We start from the raw sequence: 24166 nt of genomic DNA, 5'->3' as shown, positions 1-24166 counted from the left end.
AACTCCATGCAGGGAACTGGACAGTGACATGCCAGCATTCAGAAATTATTTACAAGCTGTAACATCTTGTCTTCTCTGGTTCAGAGAGCTGTCTGCCTTTTCACTCGTACTCTTGAGGGATTGAGCAACCCATGCGCTGGGCTGAAAAAGAACTTGCCAGTATGGCAGCACCAGCTTCCTGCCTGACTGCCGGTTTTCTTTTACCTCTGTCGTTAAGTCCATCATGTTCTGCTGATTCAGAGAAAACTTTCTACATCAGTTTCCCTTCTTTCTTACGAAGACAGGCTGTGAGAGCTGGGGTTTTTCAGCCTAGAGAAGGCTCCAGGGGGACCTTCGAGCAGCCTTTGATACCTAAAGGAGGTATACAAGAAATGTGGAGAGGGATGTTTTACAAGGACATCATGTAGGCATGAGATGGGGGGAGTGGCCTTAAACTGAAAGAGAGTAGATTTAGATTTGATATTCGGAGGAAGTTCTTCACTGTGAGGGTGGAGATGTACTGGTACAGGTTGCCCAAAGAAGCTATGGCTGTCCTATCCCTAGCAGTGTTCAAGGCCAGGTTAGACAAGGCTTTCAGCATCCTGGTCTAGTGGAAGCGGTTCCTGTCTGTGGTGGGGGGGTGGGGTTGAAACTGGATAATCCTAAAGTGCCTTCCAGCCTAAACTGTTCTAGTATTCGTTGTTTTCTACTATTTGGTATTTCACAGCAATCAAAGGAATATTGTTGCTACTGGTTTTGTGCATCTGAGTAAGCTTGGTTGGGGGTCATTGTGTACTTTGTTTTTAAATGATCGTAAAATACACACTATTAGAAATTCTATATCCATTTTTATATAATTTCTGTATTTCCAGTTATGAGGTTTAATGCTAAGGACTTGGAGTAATGGTCTATAAGCAGTCATAAGGGTTCATGCACTGTCCTTTTTTGTTCCTGTTATGTCTTGAATAAAAAAAACAAACACCCCCAAAAAAAAGACATTATAAGATAATGCAGTATGAGAGAAGGACTTGTCGTTCATGAATTATTCTCCTGCAGTTAGAAATACTGTGCAAAGTTTCTGTACTGTAGGATTCCTGTTTTTATTCTCTGGATCAAAATGCACAATTTCTTCGTATGCTGTAATTTAGGAAAAGAATCTCTAAATCGCTTTTAAAATTCCTTCAAGTTGAAGCATAACATGTTCATTTTTACTTTTTGTAAATCAAAAATATTTAACACTTTAAAAATGCATCTTGTGTATTTGTTAATTGCAACAAATAATCACTGGGCCATTGGATGGTGGGTGTTGGGATAAAAGCATTCTTGCAGTCAAGGCTGGATCATGTGATAGTTTCACTTTCTGCTTTTTGGTTTTCTACATATCCTTCGTTTGACGCTTTGAAATATGTGGTTTTGCTTATAGTAAAACAAAAAAGAAACTTTTTTTAGTGCTGCTTTAAAACAAGCTCGTGGTTGTTCAGACTAAGACAGTGTTTATTTTAATATTGATGTATTTCTGGGGGTAGGGAGAGGAGAGAAAGGAGCTTAGAATAATTCTGTTCACAGACTTTGAAATAAAATAGCTTTATCTGCCCTGGCAGAATCTTTCTGCCTTTTTACAAGACAGAAAAATACTAGTTCTTCACTGAAAGAAGGTATTATGTATGGATGTAATATATGTGGCTATAAATATAATGGATATATTATTTCCATACTGTGCTATGAGATTTCCCTTGTACAATCTTGGCATTCAAAAACACGGGTTTGCTTTTCAAACTTTGATACTTATTTTCAGATTCTTAGGGAGTAGAAGCAAGTATTTCTATACTTGTTTTTTCCTGTTTAATTCTCTACTAACCATTTTCTTGGAAACTGTAGCAGCAGAGCACAGTGACTGTGTATTGGCAAAAAGGATCTGGATGCAAATCACCGAACTTGAAAATACTGAGTTAAGTGAGGGCAAAAGGTTGTGTAGTACCAAATTTTCCTCCCTAGAACAGGCTATGAGAACCTCGTGGGGTGTTCAGTGATCTTTGCTAAATGATTTGCATTTCCAGTCTTGTGGTAAGAGTAGTCTTTAAAATAATTTCTCAAGATAATATTTTTGGTGGTTTTTGAAACCATGGCATAGGACTGCAGTGTGTTAGGGGATGCTGCACCTTTTGTGGTGTGGGATGGCTATTTGAATTAGGATGGTAGTTTGTTACATGTTTTCAAATTTGGCCTTCATATAGATGATCCAGTAAGATCCCTGAATGCCAGTAATTTTTTTCTTTTGCCATATTAGATGTAAGTAGTTATGCAGCAAAATGCTAATTCAGAATTCCTTTTTATCTTTATTTTTTATTATTTTTTTAATCCAGAAGGAGGGTCCTGATTTGCATAGATACCATGTCAGTGCTGTGAGTTCTAAGTTGCTGTACATGGCTGTCTGCTCTGTACTTCTTGAATCGGGAGTGGGGGGAAGCTTTAGCCTGAATATGTCCAGGCTTACTGCAGCATGGGTCCACTGTGGCTGAACATGACCAGGGTGCAGAGCCAGCATCTGCTGTGTCCCTGCAGGCAGAGATTAAGGGATTTGGTGCAGGCCAGGGCCCAAGAGGAGGCTTGAAGAGAAGGTGGTTGCCTTTGAGCAGAGCCTGTGTAGGTTGTGGCCCCTTCTGACTTTACATGGTGATAAACTTCTCAAGAAGAAACTTTTGGATGTTATGTGATATTTGCTCGTAGGCAGTGATTTTCAGTTTATACTGAAATAGTTCTAGGGTAGCTGCCTCTGTCACTACTGACCATCACATAAATCTTCTGAATGCTGCTATGAGTAACACATGTGTTATTATGTTTCTGTAGTGCATAGATTGAAGTATTGCTATAACCTTTTCTCAGTTCCACTGAATGCAACTTATTCACTATCCTAAAGGCTAAAATGCTTAAATCTTTGCTCTTCAAAGCACAGTTTGCTTTGTCATGTTGCCAAATAACAACTTGCATCTGAAAGTTGCTAGGACTTTGAAGCAATGCAGATAGAGTTGTTGACTTTTACCACATAACTTTAGGAAATCAAAGACTGCTTAGATACAGCACTGATAAACACTTGTTTCACAGACTGAAGGTTGAAAGCTCAATGGAATTTGTGGTAGATTTGATGAAATTAAATTAATGGGTTTTCAGGACGTATGTTTAGTCAAATAACACATGAAATAATACATCAGAAATCCATCTTAAATCTTCTTCCCTTTACTGTGAGCATTAAGAGTTAGGTATTCGGGACAATCAGTGTTATTGGCTAGGAAATCTGTAAGGGTTTTTTTTATTGGTAACTCATCATGACAGTACTCATTTAGCTGTCATTACAGTGATGTGCTTTTCTTTTCTCCCTAGGTGGCTGTTTTTAATGCAGTAGTGTCATTAGCTAGCTGAAGACTAAACATGAGAATAGCAGGTAAGCACACTTGGTAAAAGCAGGCTTCTGCCATTTATGAAATAAGTCTCTGGATGCAAACACTGCATTACCAAGTAGTAACAATAAGGTTTTAAAATAATTTTAACTGGCATACAGGCATTGCTGTTCAATTTACCTAATGTTTAATGAAGTTCATTTTGGCATTTGGGATGGTCTAAGCAGAAGCATATGGTTAAAATACTTCAGCTGATCTGTAGGGACTGTTTAAGGTGCCATAACTTGGTATGCTTGGCTGCTAATGCTGTAAGATGTTAAAAGAATAAGGAAATGGCCAGTTGATGTCTTAGGCAATTTCTTAACTGCTTCACACCCCAAGCAAAAATGCTATTCACTGTTATAGTGTCTGAAACTTCCTAAATGGTTACTGGGCGATTGAAAGCTATAAAAGCCTTTTCATAGAGGTAGTTTACTGTAGTACAGGGTTGCAAAACAGATTGAACAGGTGTAGTAGTTGTAAAAATAAGATCTTTTCTGATATAACACTACAAGAAAGTATTATTTTAGACATTTCCTTGCAGGAGAATAGCTTGTGTGGCAATTGAACAGTTTTGAGTTTCTAATGTGTTGCACTTTTATCAGGAATTGTTGTGTTGTGTTGCAGAAGAAGCAACTGTTGGCCCTTCTAGGAGAGAATGATACGTTCTTTTCCAAGAGAGCTGCACATTAGCCTTCTTAATGCATGAAATTGGTCCTGATTTTTGTCACTACAGTATGTATAACTGGGAGCAACCTGCTAAAGTAGATCTGATAAAGAACTGGAAAATGCATCAATTTTTAGAAGATAGCTAAATCACGTGGAAAATTACTTTTCCAAGCCTCCTTTTTTCTTCTAAGGTTTTTGCTAAACCCCACAGATAATAAAGATAACAGCAGTTTCTAGAGAATGTTTAACCTGTGGCAGGCAGGCTAGGTTTGATTCAAGTGCTAAAAGAATTTTCTGGGAGATTTCTTATCTCTGTCTTAGAGGGAGGGCTTGCAGTTCAGTTGAAAGGCTCAGGATATAGAGGGGAGGGGATGGTTAGTGCTCAGACTGAGTTCTTGTTCATCTCGCCTACTGTCTTCTGAAATACCATGCTTTCCAAGTGCCACTTGCTGTGTGACACATTCCAAAGTCTCATACCATCTTTTTAAGCAGTGTTGCTTTGAAAACCTTTTCTTCACTTAACGTATGTTCAGATCATACGTTTTCTCTACTGCTTACATGTGGTTCACTTCCTTTCAATTGCAATAATCTCTGAAGTTCCAGCTTGATATTTTTCAGTTAAGTTTGCATCTGTGCTTTCTTAGTATGTATGTGCTTACGCACATGAAAAGGGAAAGTGGGAGAGGAAGGTGGAACTACAAACAAAAAAAAATTGTATCTCTTCATGTTGCCTTTCTTTTTCATCCCCATGTCTTTATTTAGGCTTTTAGAAGGATTAACATCTCTTATCCTTCTGAAGGCTGAGTAATTGGTCTATTTTAAGGTTTTCTGAACAGCCCATCACATCAGCCATCTGAGATGTGCTGGAGTTCAGAAGTTTGTTTTTTTTATTGAAGGATTTATTTAGCTGGCAATCTGAGAAACAGAAGCATGCCTTAGGGTTGCTTCTTCCGAAGCAGTTGGACATACTGGGGTGAGGCAGGGAGGCAAGATGTCGATCAGATGCCTCCTTACCCAATTTCTACTCTCATTCAGTATTTTACAATAAACTGAGAGTAGATTCTGAAAAAATCTATTAAATTATGATAAAAAATGGTGGTGCTCATGGCAGTACCACATAGACCCAAGTTTCAGATATAAATTACTGTGGTTGTGTGGTTCCAGCTCTTCTCCTAGGAGGTAGTTTGACCACTCAGCACTGGTGAAAATTAGGCATGTAAAATTTCAAGTTACCTGAAGCTTCAACGTATTAAAGAGGGTAGGGGAGGGCTTTTTATTACTTTTGAAATTACTTCTTTTGAATCTTCAAGCTCTTTTTTTGAAGTTCAGTAATTTTAATTTGATGAAAAGGAGGTGAGGAGGCTTTTTTGGTGTGTGTTTGGTTGTTGGTGGTGGGGGGTTTGGTTTGGTTTTTTTAATGTAATGCTCAGATCTGACTAGCCAAAGCAGCCAAGCTGCAGTATATGAAGAGATCCCTAATCATTCAGTTTTGGCCATGCGTTAAAATAGATGAAGCTCAGTTCGAGGGGAGACAGAAAAAAGAGGAGTAGTTGGGAACAGTGAGGAAGCAGGTACACATAATTAAGAACAGGGCAGTGAAATAGGAGGGAGGTGGAAATTTCCCCTTTGAAGAGCAGACAGTTAAATTGGCTTAGTTCATCCTCTCAAGCTGGATATTCACAGAAAGGTCTGTGGTTTCTCCTGGGTGCTGGGCTGAGGTGGCATACTGTAGTGTCAAACAAGCATGAAGCTGGAGGAAGCTTAGGGAAGGGCGTATATATTTGGTATAGTAACCTGATGGACTAGTTCAGTTGCTTCCTATGTTACAATGTCCATTCTCTTACAGATTACTTCTGTTTAATGAGTCACAAATGGTCATCCTGTTCCTGAGTTCCCCTATGTGTAATCTCATACACATTTCTCATGTCGTTAATTTTGGTAGACTTAACGTTACTATTTGCAGATAATGTTCTGAAACTTTCTCTGCTTCCAAATAGGTGCTGCAAAGTTGGTAGTAGTCGTAGCAATATTTTTACTGACGTTTTATGTCATATCTCAAGTGTTTGAAATTAGAATGGATGCAAACTTAGGACACATATTTGGTAAGTAAAGTGATGACCTTGTTTTCTCTCAACATCCATAAATATTCAGTTGAGCCATAATCAAGAATATCATATTCAGATTGCTTTAAGCCTGATTTAGGCTCTTTCAGTTAAAAGTTATGTGTTAGTATTGTGTGTACTTGTTTTTTATATCTGTATTATACATATAGGATGTGTGTATTAAGTTTCTTTCTGTATGAAATATTTAACCTACTTACTCTTAATCAGTTTGATTCTTTTGCTGGCCAAATATGCATAATTTTGTCTGCATTTTCTGTTTACCACTACGTACAGTCTTAATCTGGAGTTGTAAAGTAGGCAACTTGAGTGATGCTTCTAGAAGTTTCCACTCTGTCTTTCTGCTGCTCAGGCAATTCACAATTTGTTTTGCATGGGCTTTCTTGCTTGCCATGTGCAGTAATCAAAATATTTCAGATGTGCCCAGGTCCTACACAGAAAGCGATTAGCTGCTGAAGTGACTTAAAACTCAGAGTCTTTTTTGAACCAACTTTAAGGGGTTTTTCATTAGAAAACACTAATTTCAGGTACATGATGTAGGGGTTTGTTATCTAGCCCCAGTGTGAGCTGGCATCTGAACCAGTCCCCAAGGTGCATCTTGAATAATTGTTGAAAAGACACAGGTGTCATTAAGTATGACAGATGTATTATACATAAGTCCGTGGTGAGGTTGCTTGTGTCCCTTTCTATCCCAAGAAGGGGAGTCATGAATGGTTGGGTTCAGATGGACCTGAACTGCAGGCTTCTAGTCTCAGGTGAAAGGAACCCTACCCTGTTGAAGCTGTAAGAAGGGAATTCATTTCACTCTAGTATCCACACCTCCACAAAACCCTGCTGGCTTTGCATCTCCGTGGATCTTTGTGTTAATTGGAGAGCCATAAATTAAGGCAGTGCTTCTAAATGTGTTTCCTGATCACTTTTGTGTTTCTGCTGTGTAAAGCTTAATGTTTTATATTGGAACATAATGTTAGATGTATTTCATACTTATGTCAACCAGCCTATTTTTATAGGGCTACAGAAAGGTTTTAATTTATAGGATATTTTATAGCAAATGACATTTTAGTAATAACATCTTGTAAAATTATTTTTCTGCATTTTAGCTAGATCAGCATTGGACGCAGCTGTGCGTTGTGAGTATTCATATGCATGTGTTACTGCTGTGACTTGCTTTTGCTAATAACAAAGACTGTTGAATTTTCATAGTTAAGAAAGTCTTAATTATACTTTAAATGCAATCAGAAACTAATTTTCCTCTTTCCCTGATTTTTCCTAAATTTCTGGTGAAGTCTGGGGTTTTTTTGCCAGCATTTCACTTGTAGTTTTGTCTCATGGCTTTTAATTATGTGCCAGAGCAAGCAGCACTATGAGAACAAGCAGCAGAGTAAGGATGTACTGCGAGGGCCTATATTATTTTAAGTTTCTGTGAAACTGCAGATGAGATGTAGCTTCTTTGCTCTTTTCCTTGAATTTCTTCAGAACACTGATATTTTTCTGTTAGCCTACCTGTGATATTGTCTCTAAAACCCTGTTTTATTTCATTTTTAAAGCTACAAAACCTCCAAGATACAAATGTGGGATCTCTAAAGCTTGTCCTGAAAAACATTTTGCATTCAAAATGGCAAGTGGAGCAGCAAATGTAGTTGGACCTAAAATCTGTGTAGAAGATAATGTGTAAGTATTTTTACCTGTTGTCTTTAGGTAGCTCAGACACTGTCTTGGATCACTTTGCCCACAAAATCAGAAATTTAAATGATTCTTTGTAGTTTTTGTTTTGCCAACAGTTTGACCACATGAAAAAATTATATTGTGTTATAAATTAATTCCTGAAGCATGCTTAATACTCTGCACTAAATGCAGAGATGTAAGCTACTTTAATACATGCAGGGTAGCTTACACTATTTCAGGTTTACAGACTTAAGGATTAGTTAAACTTCGAGTCAGATGCAGACTTGCCTCCAAGTAACTGGCTCTTGTGCCTGTAATAATTCAGTGAGTAATTATATTTTTATTGGGTTACTCTTGATACTTCTAACTGTTGTCAACTAAAACTGTGCTATGGCATTGTCTTTTGCAAGTAATCTTTTAAACAGTCTGACGTTTCATAGTATCATAGTATCAGAACATATTTTCCACCTTGTTTTAAAGAATGATTTCAAAAGGGAAAAATAATATTTTAATTATTAGTAGTTACTTAGTTGTGCTGACGGTAACAAAGTGTAATAATCTTAAAATAATTGTGAAATGAGGAAAGAAGCTGCTTGAAACACAGTTTGATTTTTGAGTTTGAATCCTGTATTTCTAATAACTGTCTTATTAGCAAAGTATTATGAATAATACTGTGCCTAGAGAATTTAACTGAATACTTTTCAGTAATCCCCAAAATAGGAATAATAATATTTATTTTTAGATGCTTTGGTTCTTTGCACTTAGGTTGTTCCTGCTCATTGTCACTCAGAGCGTGTAGCTTTGTGGTAACATAATCTATCCTCTCAGTTTTGCATGTCACATGTCAGAAAAGACAGGATGTTAGCGTTGTCAGAAGGAGATTTTTGTTTTACTGTCAATCACACTTAGGAGCCTTTGCCTTGCATTTGCATTTACCCTACTCCAGTTCAGCTGTTTCTGGGCCTTTGCTATGTTAGTACAGACTGGTTCAGATAGCACATACTGCAGTTGGTGCTAATGAATTCTAGAGCAAACGGCAACTTCACTGTGAATATAACCCCATGTAAATAGCGTAATTAATCTATAAGAGAATGTAAAATATTGGTTCAGATTTTCCATCACTTTAATTCTTCAAGATTAGTCATATGATCTTAGAGAAGACTATTTTTATCACTAACTCTAGCAATTAAGATGTAGTGAGGTTGAAATAGCTTCTTTCCCTGCAACTCCACACGTGCAGCTGTTTCACTTTGCTTTGTTACTAGCAGAAACATGAGCGCCATTCAGATTTCAGGCTATTCTCTGTAAAGCTGATATAGCTCAAGCTTGCTCATTTGTGTAGAGGTAAGTTTGCAGCGAAGTGTCACAGTGTAGTTGGAGAGCACATGTAAAGTAAGCATGAGCTCACTTTTTGCACATACTAACTAAAAGCTGCTAGATTCTGGTTTCCATTCTTATCATTGATTTGCTTCATAACCTTGGACAGCCTTATTCAGTCTCGCTGCATGGTATTCTTGTTGGTGTTATAAAACTTGCTGCCTTCTCATTCTGGTTGCTAGGACGCTTTATATCTGTGCAGATGGAAGTTGTTTGGTGGTTGTTTTTTGTTTTTTAAGCGTCTCACTGGTTAACTAAGAAGAGATTTGTTGTTCCTGTCAAAAAAAAAAAAATTAATAAAATCCTCTACTGGATGTTCCACTGAAGAAAGGGATGAAAAGAAAGTTGTTGCTGGCAAGAAATTCGTTCTTTTAATACTAGTGTGCACCTTAGTGCGCAGTTATGGGAGTCTTAAATCCAGTAACCCTTCACAAAAATCTGAATTCCTTCAAAGAACTTGTCTATTTAAATGTCCACCAGAAAATTTGATTAATTTTAATTTCATTACTGTGCTTGCAAGATATTTAATTTCTCTCTCAAACCGTCCATAACTTGATAAATTGTTGGAAGAATTCTAGAACTGATGGACGGCTGCCCTCCTGTGAGAAAACTGTCACATTACAGCCTGTAGTGTTTGTGTTTGACTTCATGCGCAAGCTATCTCGTGTATAAGGTAGCGTCTCAGAGCTCTGAAAGAACTTGCTTCCTCTTCAGTAGCTCTTTTTTAAGTGATATTTTGTGAACTCACTCCTGCAAAATGCCTTTTTTTTTTTTTTTTTTTTTCCCTGATTACTTTCTATTCTTCTTCATGATTCTATGTCAAGGAAGCAGGGACAATTTTGCACTACCTTCCTTTAATAACTAGTAATACTTGTATTGATATTTGCAGGATTTTTTTGTTGTCTGAAATCCATTACAACTTTTGTTATATATGTGTAAATTTTCAGCATTTAGTCACCCCAGTGCTATATATTTTTTGACTGATATTTACTTACAGAGAATTTTGTCGTTAAAAGGAAGTTCTTAATTCTTTTTGGCAAGTTAAATGTCCACTAAATTTTATATGAGCAAAGGAATGCATTCAGGACTTCACTGCCTTTTTTCATTTATATTTTCATTCTTTATTTGCCATATGTCTTTATTGTTCAGAGTGGATACTGAGATATGATGTGAAAATCATGTGATCAGAGAAGAAATGATGCTCCAGTGGCTAAAGTACTTCTAGAATTCCCTACTAACTAGAACTGAATTCTGCATTTCAGCAGAAAATTAAGTCTTTTGTTTCAGAAGTTACTAAATTAGACTTTTAATTTTAATCAGAATTTTTGGCAAATGATACGACTTTGAGGACTAACAGGAGAATTGTGGACTCTTTCATCTCTGATTACTAGCTCTTTAAAACCTAAGTCACTGTGCCACAAGTTACCATTAACCAGCAGTCTTTCGTGGCTTCTCTGAACTAGCTAATACTGAGTCTTTTCTTGATAGTTGTCTATTGAATTTAACATTCCTCTACATTTTTGGCTTCTGTCTTCATTGTGGGTGCAAAAAATAGTGTCAGAGAGGAAGATTTTTGTCATATTTCTGTGACAGACCATTTCTTGTTCCTAGCCTATCACTAATAAGCTAGCATGAGAATGCTGATGTTGCAGTTGTGTGTGTAAGGATGTGGTCCTTCCAAAATGTTGCTTACATCACCTGAAAATTGTATGGTTGCACAACAACTGTGAAGAAAGTTCTGGACATAACAGGATAGCACACATCTGCAGCCCCTTCTGAGAGCAAGAGAGGGAGGTTTAAAGAAATCCTCATAAGGATGGAGTTCAAGTGTGTGCTTGTTATTAATTAGGTGTGCACCTGTGTGCTTGCACTGAGGTGGTTTTTTGAATCTTGGCTGAGGACTTAATTTTATGTAATTGCTTCAACTCTCCTATATTTACTCTTACTCCTAGTTTCAAAATATTAATTCTGGCCTGGATGCAGAATGGAGGTCTTTGCACAGTACCAGTGAAAGGGATGAGGGGGTCTAGAAGCTTCCTTTCACTGGAGTGGTATACCCACCATGGCCTAAGGCAGTACAGCATCCTAGCTGTCTCGATGTTCCCATTAGCCCTTTGCAGCTCTGAAGGGCTTCCATTTCACAATGCATCTCTTCTTTCGAGCTCCTTTGCCACTCTCAATTTGGCCAATCTGCTGTTATAGACTGTGACAGTTTTTTGGAGATGTGTGACTCTACTCCAAGATGATATTCAACTTTAGCTTGAAGTCCCATTGGTGTATTAAGTATTTTTCCTGGATTTAGGTTTCCTTTTACAGGTATAAGTAGCTAACTTCTTCGACTTTATTGTTTCTTTTTGTAATGCTGCAGTATTGATTCTAAATGCCTATGTCGGTTAGCTTTGAAACTTAATTAACCCATTCTTGTTTGTCATGTGCTTACAAAAAAGCTTAAACTGTTGGCTATGTGTCTGTGCTAAGCTCAAGTTGTTTCAGGCTCTTTAACTGCAAGGAAGCTTTTAAAATACATAATTAGCACTTTATTGTGACACATTTAATATACACACAAATAGTTTGAGACTAAAATGATTAAGCCATCAAATGAAGTGGATGCAACTGGGGGTATCTGATCTGTTGTTCTCAATTCATGGGTGCCAAGAGAGCACACAGTTCAAGGAGACTTCATTTATGTGGACGTGTGGTTTTTCAACTACGCATCTCCTACAATCTGATTGATCCAATTTAGAAATCAGAAGTATTTCACATCACAAAATTGTCCTACTAAAAATAATTTATTTTGTTTCAGTTTAATGAGTGGAGTGAAAAATAATGTTGGCAGAGGAATAAATGTGGCCTTGGTCAATGGTAAGTGACATTTTAAGTGAGCATATTGTTTTCATTTTCAAATTGCTTCTGAAGTTTGAGGTGAGATACTAAGGGATGGTGAAGGTCAAGCAGGAGGAGAAAAGGAAGTACTCAGCATATTCATACTGAAAGAATGTTGGGTTTCGGCACTTGTACCTTTTTTCTTTTTAGAAAAACAGCACATTTTTGTTTGTAAAAATGTGTAGTAATGTGGAGTGCTGTGGTGACTATTTTTGCTCTCTCAGTGGTACGTCAGATAAGTTCCTAATGCACTTATAAAGTGGAAAAAGACACAAGATGCATGCATGCAACTACTTTTGACTTTGTGTGTTGCCAACACTAATAAAACTGTAGACTAAATTCTTCTGTTGCTTTCTTTGCAGTGAAACTGATTTAACAATTCTGTTACTAACTGGAAAGACCAGCTCATTTTTTTTCCTAGCTTGAAATCAGTATATTTGATTAGTCCACATATGTAGGTCTTGTTCTTCAGTAACATCATATATAATTGTGTTCAGGATTCTTATCTTTCCTGGAAACCAGACAACTTTACCTGCGTGCCACCTTGAAAGCTGGGCTGAACATCAGTACTGGCAGCTTTGTCCTTTGTCCTTCCTGTGTAGGAAGCAATTCCTTGTAGCACTAAGATAGTACTTTGACATTTCACTGCACTATAAACTCATATTATTTCTGGATCGTACTCAGGTTTACATCATCTAAAGCATGACTTGAACAATATTTGCCTAATCCTGTTTTGCCCTTCTAAATCGTCTCAATCTGTTCAAAATAAAAATAACTACCTTCATGTTACATAGCTGCCAGTCTTTCTCCCTGTCTTCCAAACTTTGAGTGTATGTATTAAAGAAAACTGTCTTCCATCAATTACTGCCTTTGTGAGCAGCATAGTAAAAAAAAAAATTACTGTAAGATTACTGTATTGTCCACTTTTATTTGTTTTGGATGTTTAAATCAACTAGGAATTTCCAGCCTATGGCAAAACATGCAGTGTAATTTTAATCTTTCTTACTTTCTATGTGGCACTAAAGGCAACCTGTAGTTATGCTATTTCCAGAAAAAAAAAAAAAAAACTTAAAAAAGGCTACTGTATGAAGTGAATTCTCTTTATTGTTTTTAGAGACTCTGGACTTTTAGAGTGCCACTTGAAGCAAAATTAGAAGTTTGCATTTTCTCTTTTCCTCTTATGTCTTCCTGCACCTTCTCAGAGATTATTATGCTATTTAAGGAGCAATCTTAATAAAAGACAGGAGCTCTGTATAATTGAGTTACATGGTGCCTTCTGCAGCGCTTTCTCCAAGTCATTAAAAGGAGTTTTGCATGTTGTCTTTTTAAAGTAATTTTAGCTATGTTTAACGACATTGTTTCATTTTCTCCAGGTAAAACAGGAGAAACGTTAGACACTAAATTCTTTGACATGTGGGGAGGAGGTAAGTGCAGTTACCTGAGCTGGTTAGAGAGAGGCAAATGTCTCTTCCTTTTTTTTTTTTTTTTTTTTTTCTCCTCTTCTCTCCTTCCTACTCCCCCCAGGCTCCATTTGCTGTGGTGGGTTAAGGTGGTAGCTTGATGGAGTCCTTCACCTCTACCTTTGTAATTGTGAGGAGAGTAAAACTTTAAAGAAACACAGATAGTTGAGGTGGGAGGGAATGGTATGGTTAATCAAACACACTTGTTCTCCCAAGTAGTTCCCACTAGTTGTTAGGTCTGTACACAATATGGATGAATCTCTTTCTATAAAATGGAGTTCTCTGATGCATTTTGTCTTTCTCCCACTTTCTCTCTTATAAATTTCTAAGTACATTTACGAATATTCTTAGAATAGTCTTTTAACGAAGGCATTTCAGGTGTTTAAATATGGAAAGGTTGCTTGTTATTAAGCAGTTTTGTGTTCTCTCTTCAGATGTGGCTCCATTCATAGAATTTCTGAAGTCTATCCAGGATGGAACAATAGTGTTGATGGGAACATATGATGATGGTGCAACCAAGTATGTCACTGGTTTATATAGTACATATCGCTTAAACTTTTAAATGCCATTTTATGCTGAAAAGGTATTCTTTATCATATAATCACTTGATAAAGTTTTGTTAGAATCATAGAACGGTTAGGGCTGGAAAGGACCTTAAGATCATCTAGTTCCAATCCTCCAGCCATGGGTAGGGGCGCCTCCAGCTAGACCATCTTCCAAGATGATGGGTTTGAAACTATGCTTTCAGTTTATTAGTTTTATAATGCTGATGTGATTTGGGGAAAACAAGGATTAAATAAAAAACTAACCAGGTGTAATGGGTTATGTATGTATTTACATGAAGGACTGTTAGGTGTACGCTTTTGTGATCCCAACAACAGGGGAAACAATAAATTAGATACTAAACCAGACCCTTGAGTGAAAATACCACAAGCATTTTAAAATCTGAAAAGGACAGAGGTTAACAGTCAGCAAGTGCTGTATCAGTACATGTAATTGTTGTTTTGCTCCTCTGAGAAAAGTTTAATGCAACAAGACAGTGTGGGGCATACGGTCAGAATAACAGACTGCTTACTCATAGCTATGAAGAATATATTTATGTTAGGCACTGTACATTTAAATCACTCCCTTATCCTCCCTGGTTTCTGAACACCCTGTAGGTTTCTAGCTGATCTCCTAGAATTTGTCTCCACCTCTCTTTTTTTGAATGTATGCTGCCAAGGGTATCTGTCTTTTGGGTATGTGCTGGGTCTTCTGTTGCTGATACCTCATCCTGTCTCATGCTAGTAAATTCAGATATATTGAGATACAGAAACAAGATTGTGAGGACATAATCTGGTGGAAGCTGGTCTGTTCCATCCAGCACTTTTATCACATTGACTCCAAGACTGAGCTCAGTGGTTACGGGGGTGCAGAGCCTATTCCCAATAGGCCTTACCTGTATCCTTTCTTTCAAAGTCTGAGAGGTTACTAAGTGTGTACCTTATACATTTTGGCCTCAGTGTTTGTACTGTTCCACCCTAAAGCTGTTTTAAGTTATTAATGTAGACATAGCCTAAGAGGTTTTAGTTCTCTTTAAGCATTATCTTCCAACCTTCCCTTGGTCAGTTTTAATAGACGATAAAAATTACCGTAGAATTTGTATTGTAATCTACTTCTCGCTTAAGTCATCCTGTCCAAAGAATTGCTTTTCACAGTAAAAATTAAGAGGCTTTTTTCTTTCCCCCACTTCTTCATTGTTTTAATAATATTTAACTTTTTTTAATGTGTTCTGTATTTCTTTTATTATTTTTTTCTTAATCTTTTGCTTCAATTTGCTATCCACAACTCCTCTCTATTTTTATATAGAAGCATCTTGCTTATGACAAAGTCCTGACTCTGCAGGGTGCAGTGTTGTCTGTATGTTTGCTGCTAAAAGGAGAAGAAAGTACTTTGTTTCTTTATGCCAAAACTGGATCCTCTGTCTTTCATTCCATTAACTTGTGTTGTTGCTTTTTTCTTTTTCCTTTTTTTTTTTATAAATACAGTTAGTATGTTTCAATAATCAGTAACAGCTGATGCTTTTGAAAGCTTGAATGTAGACATAGTATCAGCTAAGCAAGAAGGTGAATTTGTCCCAGTTGTTCCATTTGTGTTGACATCCAGGAATTTCTGCTTAGTTGGGATGTTACATAACTAGCCAAAACTGTGCTACTGGCATTTGATGGTAAACATAAATGCTAGTTCTTGAAAACAGTTTAAATTGTGAAGAACCAACGTTTTTAAAAGTTTGGGGGTTGGGTTTTTTTTTGGTTTTAGATGTATGTATATAAACTGGCCACATGCTCTAGAAACTTGGAATATGAGCTGTGCAAATTACCTCCAAATTACCTAATTCCATAATTTTAGCTGACTAATACAACTATCTCACTAGTAAGAATCAGATATTGTGTGTTTAGTAATTTTATTGTTTAGTAATCAGGCAAATATAGTAACTGAAAGGAAGAAATAAAGAGCACTTGCTTGGAGGTTTTGGCATGATAATTTATAATCCTACAGAATAATTTTTTCTTCCATCCTAAAATTATCCAACCTAGACCTACAGGCACTGAACTGTGTTGTGGGGCAGCACGCTGAATTTTGAATTACTTGGCTCAAGCAGACAAGAACTTCTTTCATATATTTAGGTCATTCTTCTGATCTAAAATAACTTTTACTTTATCTAGACTTCAGCTTGAGCCTGCAAACAGTGTTTACTTTAAAGGCTGACTTTTTTTAGTTGCTTGGAGAATTGCTAACGTGACTTGAGAGGTATGTATAAATTTTCACAAGAGTGTTCCTGGCTTTTGTTGGTTTCTGATAGGTTTGTATGCTGTTTCCTTGAGATTATAATATCAGGAGCAGTGCTCATTAGATCAGGTGATTTCAGAGCTAGAGTTATCTGATTTTGAAAGATAAATTTTGCCCAGTATTGATTGATTTAAACTATATTTAATCAGATTAAAGCTGAATGGTCCATAGAACAACAAAAGCTCTAAGGGAGTATATTTGATTCACGTAATGAACTTCTCTGTTCTGTTCAAGGCTTAATGATGAAGCGCGGAAACTGATTGCTGAATTAGGAAGCACGTCTATTGCTAACCTTGGCTTTAGAGACAACTGGGTCTTCTGTGGTGGAAAAGGAATTAAGACTAAAAGTCCATTTGAACAGGTCTGTGATTCTATAACTTACTGGAATTTGACAGCTTACATTAATAAAGGTGTAGCATGTTTTATAAATACCATGCATTTGTTCAGGATGGGTGTCTAATATTGCAGTATTGGAACACAGGATTATTTTCAAATTTATTCTTTTACTAGGTTCCTCCTTTTAAATATACATAGATTATTTGGTGATTCACAAATAAGAAAAAAATGTTATACAGGGTAGATCTTATTATCCCAATAACTAGATCATTTTATCTCTTTAATGAATCCAATTAAACTGAAGAATTCAAAACTTACTGCCTAATGGTTGTGTTTTAGATGCACTAACAATGGTAGACCTCCAACAGATAAGTGGCAAAGTGTTGGTGTTCCCGCCTGTTTTTTTCTTCTGTCAAAAATTAATGCTGCCAGAGTGAAATTTGTGAAATAATGTGTTTCCACACTTTAGCTGTTACAGCTGAACATGTAGCATAGTTCTCTTTAATTACTGGTAAGATAGCTCTGCACTGGGAGAGTGAGGAAGACACATTCTCTTGCCAGCCTTACAAGGGAGTGGGAACTAGTGCAGGAGCAGTGGCAAACTCTTGGAGGCACCAGTGTATTACCTGACTGCAGATGGGTGCTTGGTTAAAAAATAAACCCCTAACTTTCAAAGAAGGCAAACATTCAAAGTTAGATAATGTTCTTTAAAAACTATCTGTTTTGAATGCCTTGTATGTTTATATCCTTATTTATTTTTTCCCTAGTGTTTCATGTTTCAATGCAGGTGGTCCTTTCCTTGTTTGTTTCTCTTCCTAAATAAACATCCATAATAAATCTAGGACATGTTTTCCCAGTATGGCTTCATTGTTTTTAGTATACATCTGTCTGAGCAAGTTACATGAAGTGGTGAATACTGAGAGATTGTTATATTTGATACAAAGCGTAAGAGTCTAATAGAGTGTCGTCTTTTTGTCCATGGCTTGAAAATAAGTAAATAAAATGTCTTTTAAAGCTATAAGTTAAAGCAGAAGATTAAATGAGTTTACATTAACAGTAGACTGATGCTTTCTATTTATAGCATATAAAGAACAACAAGGACACAAATAAATATGAAGGCTGGCCAGAAGTTGTTGAGATGGAAGGCTGTATCCCTCAGAAGCAAGACTAAATGAAAACAAAGGAAAGGGGAGAGAATCTGGAAGAAACTGCACTTTCTGCTACTATTAGGGAGAGGGCTATGAAGGAGACTGTACTGTAAATAATATTTTTAAAGCATGCAACCATCTTGTCGGTGTGTGCATGAGCACTGACATTTTGAATATTCGGATTATTTATTGCTAACACACATAGAACTCCTTTTTGTAAATACATCCAAAATAAAAGAAACATCAAATCATTTCTATGCAGGTTTCTTAAAAGCACAGTATTTAGTTTTCCTGTGGTAAATAATATCTTGCAGATCAACTGGCTAAAATGGCATATGTGGATAATAAACAGATCCTGACAAATGTTGTACTGTCCTCTTAACAATGTTGCTGTGAGTATGTAAGCTTTGTGGAATATTGTAGATTTTAGTGATAAGTTAATAAAGAGCTTTATTTTCTTTTTTTATCCTCTGCCTTTTTGATGGCAGCATCACTTTCTATTAAAGCTGTTTGGTTATTCTGATACCAAGCGCTCCAGAAACTTATTTTATGGACCCCTGTCAAAAACTGAATACTCAGCAGAGGAAGAATACCTGATAGTAACACAGATATGCCTTGAGAAGCACAATATAAAATATTTTTATTAGGGGAAGAACAGAAGTAAATATGTAAATAGTGGTCATGATAGCAGCTTGGAAGGATCTGTACTTGAAAATGTTTGCTTCTAGTGGGTGTTGTTTCAGGGTATGCAATTGTGTGCCTCTTTACCACCTATGGTACACTTAATGTGATCTGAGGCAATTTGTTCTTACAGTGAGATGGTTGAGAAAGCATTGTGTCTTGGGTTGTATGACATTTCAACTTAACTGACAATGCTTCCTTCATCCTTTTTGTTCTTTTCTTTAATGGAAGATATGGACCAAGTTGAAGTGACCTTATTCTTTAGCTTGTACCACAGCTGTGAGGGAACACTGCTTGCTTTGGAAATTCCTGTTTTAAGTAGGGCCAGCTTGAACTTTTCCTGAAACTGAGTTAGTGTGATGTAACTGATGGTGTCGGTTACAAAATAGGGGCTGGCAGAGAATTGGGTGTACTGTCTTGGAGCTTTATGTCGTGAGTTCTGGTTTAATCTCCACAAACTTCTGTGGGGCAAAAGGCACAAAGATTTTTTTGAGAAACCTACGGTGTGAGTTGAGCAGAGCGACTTTCAAAATACTGTTGTTGTTGATGTCTTCCAAGACCATTCTGTGCACTAAATATTTCAAGCAATATTGGGAATTACCTTGTGAGTCAAATAAATAACCTGTTATACCAGAATAATACTGGATTCAGAGTTCTGTATGTTTAGCTTGTTATATAATGTGGTTTTCCCTCAAATTTAATGTAGAACAGCAATAAACTGCACCTTATACAGTGAAACTGCTTTTGTTAAATCTCAGATTTTTTTTGTGTAGGAGGACATGTCAAAACAATGTATTTGCTTTTGCCAAAGTAAACCCCTCTGTTGTTATCAATTGGAAAATAACTTCTATTTCATAATGTTAGGCTATTATGGGAAACAGTGCAAGTCCTGGAATTGTCATAGAAATACAGTTTTGCTTGGTGTATATGCCAGTATTGGTTATGCTGCTACCCAGAATAGTATCAAGATTTTGAAGTTACTTGGCAGAGACTTAAGGGAGAAAAACCCATATTTGTCTGCATTACCAGTTTCTGTGGACTATTCTTGCCTTCATTCTTTTGGTTTTGTGTGCCAATGATTGTTTCATCTTTCATCAAATTAAAAGGTTTATGTTTCCTCTGCAAAATTAAATGGAGAGGGAATAAGACTAAAGGCAGACCTCTTTTAGCCCTTGTAGCTTTTAAATTTGTGCCTTTTTTTTTCCCCAGTGTAAATTAAATATATTATGCCTGTCATCCCCTTGGAGGGTGACAGGTGTACAATCACAAAACTTACACAGATTTTTAAGCAATAAAATGGTAGGATTATTTTCCTGATTTTGTTTTCGTTTTGTTTTTTTTTTTTTTTTAGATAACTTGATTCTTGTGTTTTTTATTTTTTTTTTTTTTGTGGAAATCTTCCTCTTATTCTCAAACCCATGTCCTCACAGCGTTATCATGTCACATTTAATAAGACTTTCCAAGTAAAATAAAAAACTTCCACTGAAGTGGGCATGCAGTGTGCTCTCCTTGCTCTAGTTCATCATCATAGTCTGTTGACTTGCCACAGGATTTGATCATGCCAACTCTTCTCTTATGCTTTGAGCAGGCTAGTCACAATATCCCCCTTCTGAAGTAAACTTTCTAATGCTTACTCTTCAGAAGTGAGACTTGCCAATTATCTGCATTTAATTTGACTCTTCTGACCTCCCTGATCTCTCCCACAGCTGGTCCTAGGAAGCAGTCAGTTGAAAAGATGAAGACATTTTGTACAGTTACCTTTATGTGGAAGTACCCATGTGTGACAAGGCTCCAGGATGTGTATTTTCCTATGCAAGACAATGGGAGCATTTGCAGGATCTTGCAGGATTGAGAACAGAGCAATGAGGGAACAAAAGATGGGGGGGGGTGTGTGTGTGTGTGTGATGCTTACCTCAACAAACGTGGTTGTGAGAATGGGGGGAAGACACAAGAAGGTATAACTTCATTTTCACCAAGGAGCACCTAGCTGGGATGCAAGCCACCTGAAAACAATTTCATTGTAAACCACAGCTCTCAATTGCTGTACTAGTGTTGCTTTATATGGGTGAGTCTTAAGAAAGAAGCTGACAGAAGCCTCTACCTCCTACCGTCTGCATCTTTCCTAGTGTCTTTAATGATCAAACATTGTATTTTCTGTTCCTCCAAAAATAGCAGAGCCTTTAGCAGGTTTAGTTTACCAACTGCTAGTTTGCAAAAGGCTTCCTTTTTTCTCAGCATGTTTTGCTTTCCAGGTATCTTACTGTGGCACTTAATTCCCTCTAACATTGGAGTAGCTACTAAATGCTTGATGTGTTTGTAATGTCTTCTAAACTGTTTGGATTTTCTGCAGTCTGAGTGCTTTTCAGGACTGAGTGTATTAATATATAGAGGCCAGGTGGATAGCTTCAGAAGGGGAAATAAAATAATACTGCCACCATTAAGTGTTGACTGGCCTAACTGGTGTAAGGGTAAGAAGGGCTTTAGTTCCTTCCTCAACTGACTTGGGTCATGGCTAAGGTGGATACCAAGCATGGGACTTTTTATTCATGAAATCCAGCTTAGCATTATGTCTGTTAAAGCCAGGCTAAGGCTATTCACTAGCTTAATACAAGGGGTCTGTCTAAGAAAATTGAATAAGAAGCCTGGAAGGCTTGATGGGAACTTTGAGGCCGAAGTAGGAAGGTACAAGAACAGCTCTCAGCCTGTTCCAGTGCTACTACGAGGTGTCAGTGGTTCCTGAGGCTGAACTAGGGACATGAGGGACTCTGCTTCTCACCCTCTGAGCAATGTGCCAAAAGGGTACAAACATCTTGTCTCAGTAATCTCCTGCTGCTACCTCCTTGGAGGGGAAAAATTGAACTATAGCAAATGAGAATGTGCTCTACTTGAGATGTTTCATTACATTCTGATTATCTTAGTATTAGCTTAAACCCACTTTCAGTTCCTCCTTGCTGCTCCTGTAGTCAGCACTTTCAGCTTTACAAACGAGACCTAATGTGTCCTGCAGTGACTCAAGTTAAACCAGGTTCCTCAAATATCTTCCTGTGCTTAACTACCCATCTAGACAGGTTGTCTCATGTACCATCCAAATCTTCTTTGCTGAAAATTGTGGATTACTTTTTTTGCAAGTTAAAAATTGATGATTCTCCATTTAGGTGTTTTTTACCTTCTTCCTGCCCTTATCTTTTCCTTTCTAGAATATGCAACACAGTGCCTTTAATCTTGCATATATCCTTTTTAAGTAGCTATAATGTGTAACCACCCATTCCCTCAAAAAGTTCTATTCCTTTCTTAGGGTGGTGTCCGTAGCAAGATATGGCTACAGCGTCATTGACATGGAAAAAGGCACTCCCAGATGAGAAAGAATCATGTCTCCCCGTTGAGCTTGGTAGATGGCAGTGGAAGGGAGTGCTGTCTTCTGTGGAATGTAGTCTGCAAATGTTTTTTCCTACCAAATCCCACAGCAATCCTCTCTGACTAATTATCTTTCTCAGCCTTAAATATTTCAGCATTCTCTTTATCAGCACAGCCACATGTTCCCAGATGTTGGCAGCTGAATCATCCTTCCCACTGGAAAACTTGATGGGTAATATCTTGATCTCTAGCTTTTATATCTTAGCCCCAACACACAATGTATATAACTAGACCTTGTGTTAAGTTTTGTAGTGTGTTAGTAGATAATAAACATACAATGTTCATTTTATCCTTTAAAGTATATAGAAATGAAGACTTTTAGGGCTTTAGAATATCAAATCATAGAATAGTTAGGGTTGTAAAGGACCTCAAGATCATCTAGTTCCAACCCCCCTGCCATGGGCAGGGACATCTCACACTAAAGCATGCCATGCAAGGCTCCGTCCAACCTGGCCTTGAACACTGCCAGGAATGGAGCATTCACAGCTTCCCTGGGCATCCCATTCCAGTGCCTCACCACCCTCACAGTAAAGAACTTCTTCATTATATCCAATCTAAACTTCCTCTGTTTAAGTTTTAACCTGTTACCCCTTGTCACTACAGTCCCTAATGAAGAGTCCCTCCCCGGCATCTCTATAAGCCCCCATTCAGATACTGGAAGGCTGCTATGAGGTCTCCATGCAGCCTTCTTTTCTCCAGGCTGAACAGCCCCAACTTCCTCAGCCTGTCTTCATACGGGAGTTGCTCCAGTCCCCTGATCATCCTCGTGGCCCTCCTCTGCACTTGTTCCAACAGTTCCGTGTCCTTTTTATGTTGAGGACACCAGAACTGCACACAATACTCCAGGTGAGGTCTCACGAGAGCAGAGTATCATAGAATCATAGAATAGTTCGGGTTGGAAAGGACCTCAAGATCATCTAGTTCCAACCCCCCTGCCATGGGCAGGGACACCTCACACTAAACCATCCCACACAAGGCTTCATCCAACCTGGCCTTGAACACTGCCAGGGATGGAGCACTCACAACCTCCCTGGGCAACCCATTTCAGTGCCTCACCACCCTAACAGGAAAGAATTTCCTCCTTATATCCAATCTAAACTTCCCCTGTTTAAGTTTTAACCCGTTACCCCTTGTCCTGTCACTACAGTCCCTGATGAAGAGACCCTCCCCAGCATCCCTATAGGCCCCCTTCAGATACTGGAAGGCTGCCATTAGGTCCCCACGCAGCCTTCTCTTCTCCAGGCTGAACAGCCCCAACTTCCTCAGCCTATCTTCATACGGGAGGTGCTCCAGTCCCCTGATCATCCTCGTGGCCCTCCTCTGGACTTGTTCCAACAGTTCCATGTCCTTTTTATGTTGAGGACACCAGAACTGCACACAATACTCCAGGGGAAGTCTCACGAGAGCAGAGTAGAGGGGCAGGATCACCTCTTTCGACCTGCTGGTCACGCTCTTTTTGATGCAGCCCAGGATACGGTTGGCTTTCTGGGCTGTGAGCGCACACTGAAGCCGGCTCATGTTCATTTTTTCATCGACCAGCTCCCCCAAGTCCTTCTCTGCAGGGCCGCTCTGAATCTCTTCTCTGCCCAGTCTGTAGCTGTGCCTGGGATTGCAGGTGTAGGACCTTACACTTCTCGTGGTTGAACTTCATAAGGTTGGCATCAGCCCACCTCACAAGTGTGTCAAGGTCCCTCTGGATGGCATCCCTTCCCTCCAGCATATCAACCGGACCACACAGCTTGGTGTCATCGGCAAACTTGCTGAGGGCGCACTCAATCCCACTGTCCATGTCAGCGACGAAGATGTTAAACAAGACCGGTCCCAACACAGATCCCTGAGGGACACCACTCGTTACCAGTCTCCAGCCGGACATCGAGCCATTGACCACAACTCTTTGTGTGCGGCCATCCAGCCAGTTCTTTAGTCACTGAGTGGTCCATCCATCAAATTGATGTCTCTCCAATTTAGAGAGAAGGATGTGGTGTGGGACAGTGTCAAACACTTTGCACAAGTCCAGGTAGATGACATCCACCCTTGTCCATCAGTTCTGTAGCCCCATCATAGAAGGCCACCCACCAAATTGGTCAGGCAGGATTTGCCCTTAGTGAAGCCATGCTGGCTGTCACCAAGCACCTTGTTGTTTTTCATGTGCCTTAGCATGCCTTCCAGGA

The 24166-nt window shown here is 38.2% G+C and overlaps 1 protein-coding gene across 4 annotated transcripts in view; it reads left to right on the top strand.

Annotated features, from left to right (window-relative positions):
* Positions 1–19319, top strand: part of FAM3C (FAM3 metabolism regulating signaling molecule C) — a 30098-nt gene extending 10779 nt beyond the window's left edge. For all 4 annotated transcript variants that reach the window (XM_065661834.1, XM_065661924.1, XM_065662081.1 and 1 more), the window contains 9 exons: positions 3358–3418; positions 6080–6184; positions 7303–7332; positions 7750–7873; positions 12048–12106; positions 13501–13551; positions 14022–14106; positions 16651–16777; positions 17834–19319. In XM_065661834.1, coding sequence (XP_065517906.1) covers positions 3406–3418; positions 6080–6184; positions 7303–7332; positions 7750–7873; positions 12048–12106; positions 13501–13551; positions 14022–14106; positions 16651–16777; positions 17834–17923 — 684 coding nt within the window. In that variant the 5' untranslated portion in view covers positions 3358–3405 and the 3' untranslated portion in view covers positions 17924–19319. The remainder of the gene's footprint in view (positions 1–3357; positions 3419–6079; positions 6185–7302; positions 7333–7749; positions 7874–12047; positions 12107–13500; positions 13552–14021; positions 14107–16650; positions 16778–17833) is intronic.
* Positions 19320–24166: the final 4847 nt, after the last annotated feature.

The sequence above is a fragment of the Lathamus discolor genome, chromosome 1 (assembly GCF_037157495.1).
Source record: "Lathamus discolor isolate bLatDis1 chromosome 1, bLatDis1.hap1, whole genome shotgun sequence".
NCBI lineage: Eukaryota > Metazoa > Chordata > Aves > Psittaciformes > Psittacidae > Lathamus > Lathamus discolor.
The sequence above is the reverse complement of the archived record's forward strand: the minus strand, read 5'-3'. Positions and strand labels throughout refer to the sequence as shown.